Source organism: Chlorocebus sabaeus, chromosome 11 (assembly GCF_047675955.1).
Source record: "Chlorocebus sabaeus isolate Y175 chromosome 11, mChlSab1.0.hap1, whole genome shotgun sequence".
Lineage (NCBI taxonomy): Eukaryota > Metazoa > Chordata > Mammalia > Primates > Cercopithecidae > Chlorocebus > Chlorocebus sabaeus.
The window spans coordinates 77,463,916-77,477,216 of NC_132914.1; the positions used below are offsets into that span (position 1 = coordinate 77,463,916).

General features: G+C 36.0%; 1 protein-coding gene across 2 annotated transcripts in view; it reads left to right on the top strand.

The window, feature by feature from the left end:
- OTOGL (otogelin like) overlaps positions 1-13,301 on the top strand; it is a 170,997-nt gene that overhangs the window by 48,234 nt on the left and 109,462 nt on the right. For both annotated transcript variants that reach the window (XM_008004119.3, XM_073020969.1), the window contains exons 18-23: positions 3,269-3,393; positions 6,274-6,483; positions 7,686-7,851; positions 8,496-8,570; positions 11,037-11,089; positions 12,692-12,854. In XM_008004119.3, the coding sequence (XP_008002310.3) occupies positions 3,269-3,393; positions 6,274-6,483; positions 7,686-7,851; positions 8,496-8,570; positions 11,037-11,089; positions 12,692-12,854 (792 nt within the window). The remainder of the gene's footprint in view (positions 1-3,268; positions 3,394-6,273; positions 6,484-7,685; positions 7,852-8,495; positions 8,571-11,036; positions 11,090-12,691; positions 12,855-13,301) is intronic.

Here is a 13,301-nt window from a genome sequence, read left to right on the forward strand (position 1 = left end):
TAATAACCTTTAAGAAATATGTGGAATCTAAAATAGTTGAAATCACAGAAGCAAAGTATTATAGAATGGTGTTTGCCAGGGGATAAGGATCGGGGTGGGAGTATGGGAGGATGTTGGTCAAAGGGTACAAAGTTTCAGCTAGATAGGATGCGTAAGTTTGGGAGACGTTTTGAGATCAATTAATTATATAATGACTATAATTAATGTAACACGTACTTGAAAATTGCTAAGACAGTAGGTGTTAAAAGTTCTCATAACAAAAAAAAAAAGAATGTGAGGTGATGGACATGTTCATTAGCTTGATTTAACTATTTCACAATGTATACCTCAGAACATTATGTTGTACTCTGTAAATGTACATAATTTTTTTAGTTATACCTTAATTTTAAAAATAGCTAAAAAATGAATATTTAGTGTTAGGCAAGGATTAATCAACTATATATATATCAACTATTATATATAAAAATCAACTCTCTCTCTATATAAATACTGAGGTGATTCTAAAAATTAAATATTGGGGTTTGTGATTATGGCTCGAAGAACAATAGAGGGTTCATTTTGGGCTGGGCAGCCAGGGGACATTTCATGGAGAAACTACTCTCCAAATACCATTATGTTTCTTTTTTCTTAAATTTAATTTAATTTTATTATTATTTTTTTATTTTACTTTAAGTTCTGAGATACATATACTGAACGTGCAGGTTTGTTACATAGATATACATGTGCCATGGTGGTTTGCTGCACCTATCAACCTGTCGTCTAGGTTTTAAGCCCCGCATGCATTAGGTATGTGTCTTAATGTTCTCCCTTCCCTAGTCCCCACCCACTGACAGGCCCCGGTGTGTGATACTCCTCTCCCTGTGTCCGTGTGTACTCATTGTTCAGCTCCCACTTATGAGTAAGAACATGTGATGACTGGTTTTCCGTTCCTGTTATAGTTTCCTGAGGATGATGGTTTCCAGCTTCATCTATGTCCCTGCAAAAGACAAGAACTCATTCCTTTTTATGGCTGCATAGTACCACATTTTAAAAAATCCAGTCTATCATTGATGGGCATTTGCATTGGTTCCAAGTCTTTGCTATTGTAAATAGTGCTGCAATAAATATATGTGCTTTTTAAAAAACACTCTTGCACATACTCTCCTTCCTGCTTGGGTTCTCTCCTGCTCCTCATCTTTCTTGTGACCTCCCATTTATTGTTCACCCCAATTCAGACATTTTTTGCCTCAAAAAGCTGATTCATATCCCACCATACAAAGTTAAATCTGACAATGTGTTATCTATGAAACTTTATTGTTTATCTGTCTCGTTTCTTGTCTTGTTTATCTGTTAGGGCTTTGAGACTAAGAGTCATGTCCTTGGTCATTGTATTCTTAGGAACTAGCATAGAACCTCACATATAATGGACAGTTAATTGAACTGAGGTAGAATGTTTAGTGGGGCATCAGGAAGATAGTTTGGATGGGCAAGGGGAACTGGCATTTAAAGTTTTTTAAATTTTAATTTCTTGTATCTTGTCTCCTTGTCTTCCTGTACCTTGTTTTTTAGGTAATTTAGTTTTTTGTTTTATTTATTTGTAGGTCAAAATATTGATGTCTTCACCACATTTGAGAAACAGAAACTACATTAAGTGGCTTGGCTATGTTCAGAAAAGACATTATTCCCGCTTTCTCTTCTTTATTTGTCAGAATGGGTCAGCAGTCAATGTTTAAGAGATGGCAGATCTGTCTGCCTTTTTCTAAGGCACCAGTCTCTGCCACGTATAAACATTTAGGTGTGATAAGAGTGCAGGATGATATTTCAGAGTCAGAGATAACTTGTGAACAGTGTTTAGCTTTCCAACTTAAGTAGTTAAAATTCTTTCTTCACAAAGGTTAATGTGAATATGCAGGCACAGTGGAATAGAAAATATTAATTACTTGAAAACGTATTTTGTATGCCTTATTATAGTAAGTCGACTATGGTGAGCTGAAAGGTTATTTTATAAAATGAAAGACAATAAATAGGTCCACATTTTAGCTCCTATTTTTAAAATTTATTGTTTTAAGGTAAACTAAATGAAATCAGAGAGCCAAGCTCCAAGTTCCACCTGGAAACCTTGACTACAAGTATCATCCTGACCTATTTTATTGTCCTTCAGAGGAGCAGAGAGAGAAGGAAGGGGAAAGAATTAGAAGAAATAAACTAGCACAAACCATGCAATTACTTTGAGTCTCAGTGTTCTTAAATAAACAAAACGAGATTTTGTACTAGGGTGTTTGTTGTGGCTCTTTACCGTTATGGGCTAGTTTGATTTTGAGGAATAGGAAAAGGAAAGAAGGACGAAATGGTGACGACAAGGAAATGGCATGTTTTGCTCCCTTTTTTTGGTCCTCTCTCAGTCACTCTGTTGAGCAACTCCAGTGAAAATAGTTCATCTATAAGGGCACTAGAGAAAGCTGAGATAATGCCTACTCTTCCACTTAGCCCTAGTGGAGGAGTTAACACAGTCAGGGTTGTGGTGTGGTCAAAAACTTCCTGCGGGAGATCTAGTTTAACCTGATTCCCTAAGAAGTTTTGACAGTGTCTGGCACATTGTCCAATAGGGTTTGTCACTTAATAAATGTTGGTTGATGAATTAATACATCGGAATGGCTGCTGGGGGTGGAATTCCAGTGTTTGTCTCCTAAACACTGTTGTAGTTTTAAGATAGATGTTTTTCATTTGGTTTGCCCACTTCATGATGGAATCTTGACATTTCAGATCTCATATTGGAAATTGAAATATTGAACTGGATATATAGACTCTTTATATTTTGAGATATTTGTCTTTACTTTGAAAAGATTGGGTGAAATACCCACACTAACTTCCCCACGTGTACCCTAAACCACACACACGCTAAAGTTTTGGTTGTGTGAGTGTGTATGGTTAAGTCAGGGAAAACTGGGTTTGAATCGTGGCTTGGATACTTATCAGCTTAGTGTAATTTAATATTTCTCTGAGCTTCTGCTTTGCTTTCTCTGTAAAATGGGGAGAAAAGATATTTTTCTTATAAGATTGAGATGAAGATTAATTAAAATCATGTATGTCTACAATTTGGTACATTGTAAAATGTCAGTAATATGGAGCTTAATACCATAATTGTACTTTTATTAAACTGGTAGAAAATTTCAAGCTCTAAGATTTCCTGGTACATTATGAAAAATAGTATTCTCTTATTTAAATATCTGAAGGATATGAACAAATAAATGAGAGATACATGAAGGTGAGCATTATCTTTGCTTTCTAGTTCTCCATCAGGTATGATAGAAGGTACACCACAACTTCACGCAAATGCGTGGAGAGTTTCTTCTACCTGTTTTGCACCTGTTCATGTCCCAGTGGTGGACCCCTGTAACATCAATCAACAAAACAGTAAGTTTTGCATGTAAACTTCCTTTCTGCTATAAACTTAGGGAAAAGTTCTATGTATTACTATAATTTTATAAGATTAGATGGTGAGTTTAAATTCTGATTTTCTTCATTATGGTAAAATCAATGCCATTCCTCATGTATTTTTTTTTTTTTGCTTAATATTATGCCTTTACATATGTCTTTTCATGTTATCTAGGTTGTTTTTTAAGAACCTGACAAGGACTTTTATTTCCTATTTTTCATTCATAAATTTTCTTATTTTAGGTGTTTAAAAATCCCTTGTTTGCAGATGTGGACTAGCATTTGGAAGTTTTCAGAGTCTTTAAATGCTAAAGAGAAGCCTCTGGGAATCCTCTGAGAATGCTGTGATAGTCCAGGGATGTTCAATGTCCGTTATTACCATCTCATTACAAGTCCCTACTCATAGCATATATTACGGCTTTGTAAGCAGGAAGTCAGTGATCCAAAGAGGCTTTGTGCCATCGAGTGGGCAACAATTTGAGATGGTCATGCTCCAGAGTTCCAATTTGTAATGACAGGACAACCCACATGCTAAGAATTTTTGACTGCATTTCTTAAAACTAAAGTCCCAGCAAACCATATTAAAGTCTAGTTCACTTTGCAATCAAAAAGATATACATGTATATATTCAGGTGGAAGATATACACAAGGCACACACAAATATATAATTGTGAAAAAGTTAATGTACATGCTTAAATATTCTTATAATTTTATTTTTTCCTTTAATCATCTTGGGTAGTTCACTATTGTGATGTAGTTTTTAAAAATACATTATTCATATTGGTTGAGCATTCATAAGAAGCTAGCAGTTTATGGATTGTGTGGTGGTTGTTGGGAGGATTCTGTTGATTGCCATATTGTTTTTATTATTAACATGGAATTCTGGTATGCTGGAAAGAGCACAAGATACTTTTGCTCTTTGTGCTTTCTATTTTTTTTTTTTTAAATCTAAGCCAGCTTTTAAACTTGAAGAAGTTTGGTAACCTCTTTGATCATTTTTTGTATCTATAATAACAGGGCCAGACTAGAGTTTTTTAGTTTCATGAACAACTACTTTTAATCTCATTCTCATTTAACAATACCTTCCTCCATTCTGTCCCCAACTTTCAACTAATCTACTCCTCCTCCTTCAGCTACTCTTGTTTGGTTTGTTTCTTTCTTGGCTTCCTCCTGGATATTATAGCAACTTTATTTTTTATCAACATGTTAAAGTTGAAGTAGGGTTCAAATGATAAATTCAGTTTCCCAGTGGTCATTTTTTAGTTATCTCCTTTATTATATGCTATTTTTCTCTATTTTCTACCACTTTTCTTCCCATACCTCATGTCTTTTATATATATATATGAAACTGAAATATTGAACTGGATATATAGACTATTTATATTTTGAGATATTTGTCTTTACTTTGAAAAGAGTCATGTGAACTACCCACACTAACTTCCCCGCATGCACCATAAGCCATACACATGCTATATACATGCGTATATATTTGATATTAGTTTTTTTTAGCTTTACTATGAACTGTGATTTTTTAAAAACAATTTCAAATAGGTAAATTCAGGAAGATCCCCAAAGAAAGGAAAATAAATAGACAAAAGTCAGTAACTCTGATCTAGATTCTAAAGGATATATTTTTTTTTCATGAGGATCTTCTTTAGTTATCCTTAACTTGTCAGTGGAATATACTTTGATCTATAAATTATTAGGCCTTTTTGGTGGATTACTTTGCTCTTTCAGGATCCTTGGTATTAAGAATATATATGTAAACAGTATACCCCTATAGTTTAAGTCATTTGTTTTTATATACATATACATACTGAATGCAAAAATATCATACTTGAGCAATTACCATGTTTTCTTACCAATACTAAAATATGTAGTATACTCAACAAAATAAGTTCAGTATAATTCCTTAGTAGTGAAACAACTGATCTCCAACAGCTTATCTAGTCTGTCAAAGACAATGACAATGAAAAGATTGATTAATTTTATCTGTTAGGAAACTGATGCAAACTAGATCCACTATATCAAGAAACCACAAACCTACCCTCTTTCAGAAAGATGGAATCTGAATTGTTTTGTCAAACTTGGTTACTTCTATAAAGGATTATATACGATAAGTCATTCTCAAGGGAAAAATCAACAGATTTCAAGAAATGATTACAGAGATGTCCTCCCTTCCTCAGGTGATTTTATAGTTATATCTCATGGCCTTTAGCATATACCCCAATCCCCAATTTCTATTCATTATTCACTTATTCATGCATTTATAGATTTATTTATCCAATATTATTGAGCTCCTAATATCTGCCTGGCATGTACACTGTGCATTGTGGAGACATTGAGTTCAATGACTATGTGGAATCTGACATATTACCATCCATTTCAGAGACTCCACTGAAATGAGATCATTCCGAATTCTTCCTAGACAATTGTGTGTTACCCAGAATTGCCATAACATCCACAATCTGGAATCACTTTATTTTGTGTGGATGTCTGGAAATAAGCCTCCCAATACGCCCCAATTCTTTATAGTAGGTTTCCTAAGATGATCCTCATGCAATAGGATGGTTGAGGCCACTGCTTCTCTCAACCCTTCAGTTACTCATGCTATTCAGGTACAATACACTATTGTTTTTCCTAAAAGACTGTTGAATATGGATTAAGTGCTGTTACCAATATTATAAAAAAACAAATAAAAACCATATAAGCTGAAATTGTTCACTCTTGTATTAAAAGTAATATGCACTACAGTATATTTCTGAGAAAGTGAAATGCTTGGATAATTCTGGAACTTGATACTTAGGGGTAAGATCTGAACTGTTAAATAAGATGCTAATGGGGCTCTTTGTCTGTTAGTTGGGTATGCAGCACACTGTGATGTCATCCACCAGGAGCTCTTTGCTCCTTGCCATGTCTATATTAGCCCTGGCCTGTACTATCAGCTCTGCCGCCATGATGCATGCAAGTGTGGAAGCTCCTGCCTGTGCAATGCTCTTGCCCACTATGCCTACCTCTGCGGCCAGCATGGTATTCCCATTGATTTCAGAGCTCAGATTTCTTTCTGTGGTGAGTACAGCACAGATAAAGACTATCAGATAATACCTTAGAGACCTCTATGTTTGTAATGACTGCTTTTATTTTTTAAATGAAAGGTCGATATCGCATGTAAGTTATTTGAAATATTCTCATAACGTACAAACATGAAAAGCAAATGAAATACTTAATTTCTTAAGATCAGAGATATGTTGGGTAAGACCAATAACTTTTGACTAGTTTTGTATTAAACGGAAGTATTTTAACTATGCTTTGAAATATGCAACAAATAATTTAAAACATTTGAAAAATCCTTATGGAAATATCATATCTAAATATTGGAAAGTATGGAAAAGATTATGTAATACAGTGACACAGTTGACTTGTACTTAAATAGATGTTATGCAACAGGCAATTATTATCAAATTGTTGGGGCTCTAATTTTCACACTATGTTGTCTGCCATTTTCATTCATGGTAGAATGTTTCCTTGTGTGTTTTATAATTTTTTAAATCAGCTAATTGTTACCAGCACCCCTCCACCCCCATTAGAATCTTTTGTGACTTAGGTTTTAGGGGTACCTAACTCTCTCCTCCTCATTCCCTCAGTGGGTTTTTCCAGTTATTCCAGGGGTATCATTGCCTGGTGTTGATGTTAATTGCTCAATTTTGGCTTTCTAAGACAAAAATAATGTAAATATAAAAGTAATGTAAATGCATATACCAAATTTGTTTAGGGTATCAGTCTAGGATTTTGATTTCTTAGAGATAACTTTTTAATCACAGACCCAGCAGTTAAGAGAAGCTTTTCTATCATCTTTCTATACTATGAGCCAATTTCTTCTAGTCTGGGGGTTGACAAATTACAACCATTGGGTCTCCTGCATTTCTGTGAATAAAAGTTATTGAAATATAGTCATGTGCATTTGTTTGTGTGTTGTCTGTGGCTGCTTCTATACTACAAGGGCAGAGGTGAGTAGCTATGACAGAGACTATATGATCTGCAAAGCTGAAAATATTTCCATTTGGCCCTTTGCAGAAAAAGGTTTCCAACCCCTGCTTTAGTCCTTCATTTTCGCTGAGGATGATGCTCTTTGAGCATCCAAGTTAAGGGTCTCCCAATTCCTTGCCTTGTAATGGGCCAACTTTCATTTTCTATCACAGACCTCTAAGCAGGCATAGAATGTTTCTGTGTGCCATGGGAATCTTTCTCAAGCGATACTCCTTTGTCCTTAGCTGTGGTGTGCCAGAAGGGCATGCTGTACCATCACTGCTCCTCGTTCTGCCTCCGTTCCTGCATTTCTCTCTCTTCCCTGGAGCAGTGCAATGATGACTGTGCTGAAGGCTGTAATTGTCCGGAAGGCAAATTCTATGAAGACACTCTTAACTTTTGTGTACCCATGTAAGTCACAGAAACAGGTTGGCAGCATCCTGTTTTAATCCCTTTTTCTTCTTATGGGCTAAATGAGCTTTCATGGAAGTTTTTGAAAAAATATTTCTTATCATCTTTACTTAAAACAAAACAAAACAAACAAAAAAAACCCTTCACATGTTCATCAATAGCTACAAAAAGAGCTAAGGAATCTCTGATGGTTGATCTTGAAGTGTACTCCTGCTGGTTTTTACCATAGTCAAATCAATAACAAGGTTTGTGTTTCACTGTCACATGGCAAACTTTAGTAGCAGAACTTTAATATCTCAGCACTCACAGATTTCTCAATTTACACATGAAGTAAAGCCTTTTGTCTTAGACATAGTGTTAAATGATATATCAGTTGTGTTTCTCTGAATTGCATTCAGTGATTTTTCTTGTGACTAAAACAACACAGTTTGTGAGTTGTATTTTAGAAAACAAAGTCTGGAGCCACACAAACTTCATGTGTAAGCTTCTGCCATTTGTGTGATAGGATTGCATGCAGTCTTGTAGAATAATGCAGACCTTACAGTGTACCTTACAGTGACCAATGGAGAGCACAGGGTTGGCTTGAATTTTAGTGGTTTTCAAAAAAAATTATATCTATTTAATTTACTTTTTTTTTCTTATAGATTCCACTGCCGGTGTCATTATAGAGGCAGTGTTTATCAACCTGGAGAGCTCATCCCCACACCCTCGGGCTTATGGTAGGTTTTCGATGATGGGGATTGTGTTTGACAAATGATGTATGTGCTAATATAATTTCTTAACCCAAACTGCAAGTTGAAATAAGGCTTCTATAATTAAAAAATAAAGGTAACAATGTAATCTTTAACTATGTTATCATCATATGATTGTATATATATGTACAAACACAGATATACATAATACATGCATATCAGACATTTCAAAGTGAAATAACCAAGTTTTGTACTCATAACTGCAGAAAGGAGTTATGAATTTAAGTATCTCACAGTGAAATGAAAGTTCTTTGATCATTTTTGGTTATTAGATAGAAGTTAGGGGTGAAGTACATGTTTAAATACTACAGTATTACTGATAGGCTCAAAAAGAGCAATTTTGAAATAGATTTGAAGACTGTCCTGCGCAGTAGTAAGTGTGCCTCCTCCCCAGGCCCATCAATACTAGAAAGATAACACTTAATCATAGGATAACACTCATTCTGGTTATAACTTTTCTGTTGAAAATTTAGGTGTGTCCATGCAGCAGTCCATACTTACATATAATTCCTAACCTCCCCTTTTTAGTTGCCCCATTAGTGCCTACAGATAATAATAGACAGTAGATAATAACAATAATAATAATATCTAACCATTACTGTGTACCTTCTTTTGTGCTGGCACCATTCTAAATGTTTAATATTTATTATTAAAATACTTATCACCATAACCCTAAGAGATAGGCAATGTTGCTTTATCCTGATTTACAGGTGAGGAAAATGGGATACAGGTGGCTAAGGACCCTGACACTAAAGCTGGGAGTTAGTCCCGGGCAACCTGGCTCTGCAGTGCTTATCTCCTGCCTGATTGCTCTGCAGCTGATTTTTGTATTCACAACAGAATATTGATTATGTTCAATTTACCTTTATCTTTATCTCCACCTCTTTTCCTCTCCACATCAAGACACAATGGCAACTAGCTTTTGGATCTTTCTGTGGTAGGCAGTACTGCTATTCACAGTTTTCCAAGGCAGAACTCTGGGAATCATTTTCGACTCTTTCCTCCTGCTCAAAACAGCTAATCAGTAAATACCCAGCAACTTTAGATTTTACTTGATTTTACTTTCTACGCATAGTCAAAAGCCATTTCTTCCTTTCCATCATCACTGCTTTAGCAATCAGTGTGTCTCACTCTCTCTTCTCTGGACCTTCCTCTCTGGTGTTCTTGCCTCTAGTTTTTCCCCTCTTTCATTCTTCCGAGGTGTCATGTCTTTTTGGATTTAACATAATTAATGTATGTAAACTTAGCAAAAACAAAGTAACCATCTCTCCTCAATGAAAAAAAAAATCAAAATTCACTTAATATAGTGACTTTGTTAGCCATTCCTTTTTAAAAGCCTTTGTCCCAGAATAAGTATGATATGGAAGACCTGGATGTGTGATCTGAGACCTGTCTCAGTTCCTCTGTGCCAAAGTGTGAGCAAATTCAATCAGAAGTGACTCACTCAGTGGTGAATCACACCTCTGAATGTCATTCTAGTGTTCAACTATGCATAGCATATTTTTCATGTGATGTGGACTGTATATGTTCGTCAGCTTCTTCATCTGGGCTTAAATATAGAACATATGATCTGGTTCAAAACTGAAAGAAAAACTGTATTGGAGTTATTGAGAACTGATGTGTTGTTTTCTATCATGTTATCTTCTTCAGGGATTTTCAAGGTTAATTTTTCCTATATGCGGCTCTTGGCTTTTACCCTGACTTTAGAATGTAAATTGTAAGGAAGCTATGACTCCACCCTATCTTCAATGCTGCTGCTAAAATGATTCAAAGCAACCATATCACTTTTCTGCTTAAGGTCCTCAATGGTTCACCTCGTGGTAAAATCTTAGCATCTTCTAGGAGCTAGCCTCTGCCTCTTTTGGCATTCTCACAGCCTGTGCCTTCCTGCATTGCACTTTGCTATGTAGAATGTGGCTTTACTTCTTCATGGTTCATGTGTTTCCACTGAGTGTTATAGCCTTCCTACCTTAGGTGTGCCATAACATCCATCCACTCTTCAAAACTGTTCAGACTTTACTTCCTTTGATTCCCTGATGTTGGTTGCCAACAGACTTTAAAAACATTTTTTCTTTGTTTTACTTCTCTTAACATATTTCTATGTTGCATGTGTCACGTTGCATACATTATTTATTTGTGTGTCTTCCCCTCCTACAAGACAAATTATGTTAAGGACTATAAATATTGGTGTTCGTATCTCCTATGCCTATCCCAGTGCTCCACACTTATAGGTGTTTGATAAAAAGTGTTGTGTTGAAATAGCGTTCCTGAAATCGGACCTAACCCAATAGCTTGTAAAAAATTCTGTGGGAAAAATTGCGTTTGTATAATGTACTCAATCAATTCTTGTACATTATATTGTTGTTGAAATTCAGGAAAAAAATAAAACAAAACAGATTTGGTTCCATAAATTAACTATTTATTTACTTCTAGCCAGTGTTCAAATGGGACTGTGAAATGTGATGAATTAGCAACGCCCTCTGCTGGTAAGATGTTAAAAGACGTTTTCCTGAAGGAGGATGCAGCTCTGATACCGCCTACACTTCTGGCAGAAGTTATCAATCACCTCTCCTTCCCAATGTGCATGGCTATAGCCTTGGAAATGTTCTTCAACATGGTGTTCCAGTGCTTCCCAACTTTTTCCACATTGAAAATTATAATTTTAGGGCAGTCTGGGTTGAACATGTAAGTCAGCTCAGGGGCAGAGCAGATCAACCCAGGGATGCTGCCTAGATGCTGCCTACCGCAGGACCACCTCAGGCATCCCAGGGACTTTAGGGATATGTATCCAGGCAACTATTGTTACCGATTTTTGTGGGACAGAAATTGGGAAACTCTATTCTAGACCATCACTTCTCAGATTTTAGTGTGCACATGTGGGGATCTTGTTAAAATGTAGATTCTGATTCATTAGATCAGGGGTGATACCTGAGATTCTACATTTCTATCAGTGGCCAAGATAACATTAATACTTCTGGTTCCTGGACTGCATTATGAGTAGCAAGGCTCTGGGACTAGTAGTAATAAATTTAACATGGCATGTAAAATGACATTCACTGTCATCCCTTCAGAATGTCATTTTGAATATCTTTCCTAATATCTTATATATTAGGACCATATGTATTATTTATTTTCATCATATAAAGAGCCTCAAATTCTCAGTTACTGTGGGCAAATTCTAGGCACATAATAAAACAACACTTGCTTTTATAGATTTTAATGGGCAGGAAGAGTGTAGGCTGACAAAAGTAATTGTGAGCTATTATTGCTTTGTTACGTACTTGAATGGCCTGGTATATATTATTATTAGAGAGCTTTGAATTACATGCCCTGAACTTACTTTACAAGGATTCAGACAAGCCTAGGGCTTCTTTACAAGATATGTTTATGGACCACACACATTCGGTAGCTACAGGGCCATCCTGACTCTGCCCCATTTGATTCAGAGTGACTCCAGGTCAATGAAGGGAAGCCCAGGTGGCTAGCCTTCTCACAGAGGAACCCACAAGATTTGATCCCTCTGGCCCCACTTGAGGAAATTTATTTGATCTCTAAGAGCCCAAAAGCTTTCTGGAAGAATATGGAGCCTCTGTCCTGACTGTAATTATGTCTACTTCTGCACTTCTGTGGTAGAGTAAGAACTGATACAAAGAATGACTCGAGGTGAAGCGAGATTTAGAATAATCATGTGTTCATTGTAGCTTTGTAAAAGCCATAATGCTTTTACATTATGCTTAAAAATTGATAACATATGCAGAAAAATTGATAATATGTGTATGAATTAATAAAAATATCCTGTTTTTTGACTTCAAAAATTATGTTCTAGTTAGTTCCTGTCTTGTGGAAGGTAGCTAACATTCTCAAACTCAAAATAGGCTTAGAATAAACCTATTTTGTGACTAAAGGGAATCTGGCTAGGGGATATTTTCAAGCTCCTTAAAAATCACGGAGTAAGAGCATCATCTATTAATAATTGGTAAAATATTGTATGGTGAATTTTGTTTTGATGATGAGTGCATGCCAATATGATTATTTGTCTATGGAGCAGATACAAGTTAAGGACATTTTCTCTCTGCTTACACCTGAAGTTCACATCTGCCCAGAGGGAAAAGAGTATTTCGACTGCAGATTTCCTGACCCTGAATTACCAGCTGGTGGTGTTAATTGTGAGACTACATGTGCAAACCTAGCCATGAACTTCACCTGCGCCCCGTCCTCACCTTGTATAAGTGGCTGTGTTTGTGCTCCAGGGTAAGACTCTTCTTCATAATACAGAACATTCAGGATTGGCCTGAAAGCACAAGATCTCCTGAAACATTCTTTACAGAAATAGCCAGAATTGTTGTTCTGACTAGTGGTTAACTGGGTTGGTAGCTAGAAGACTACTGTAATTATTTTGCTTGGCTCATGTGATATTGTGAAATATTATTAACGGAATACACTGAATTGAGGAGAAAACTCATTTCTGGATGAAGCTGGAATTTCTCCCCTGATGAAACTGCAATTTTGAGAAAGTGACACAATTAATCACTCTTCATTCCAAACACTCTTCAAGTGCATTTGTAAATATTCTGTTGTGCAGTTACTGGTGTTGATGTGAAGTTGTAATGGCGATGCCAACTGTTTTATCTTAAAGAAAATAGCGTATTGAGGCTACAAAGGGCAGTGGGTAACAGTGGGAGCTCTGGCTTCAGACAC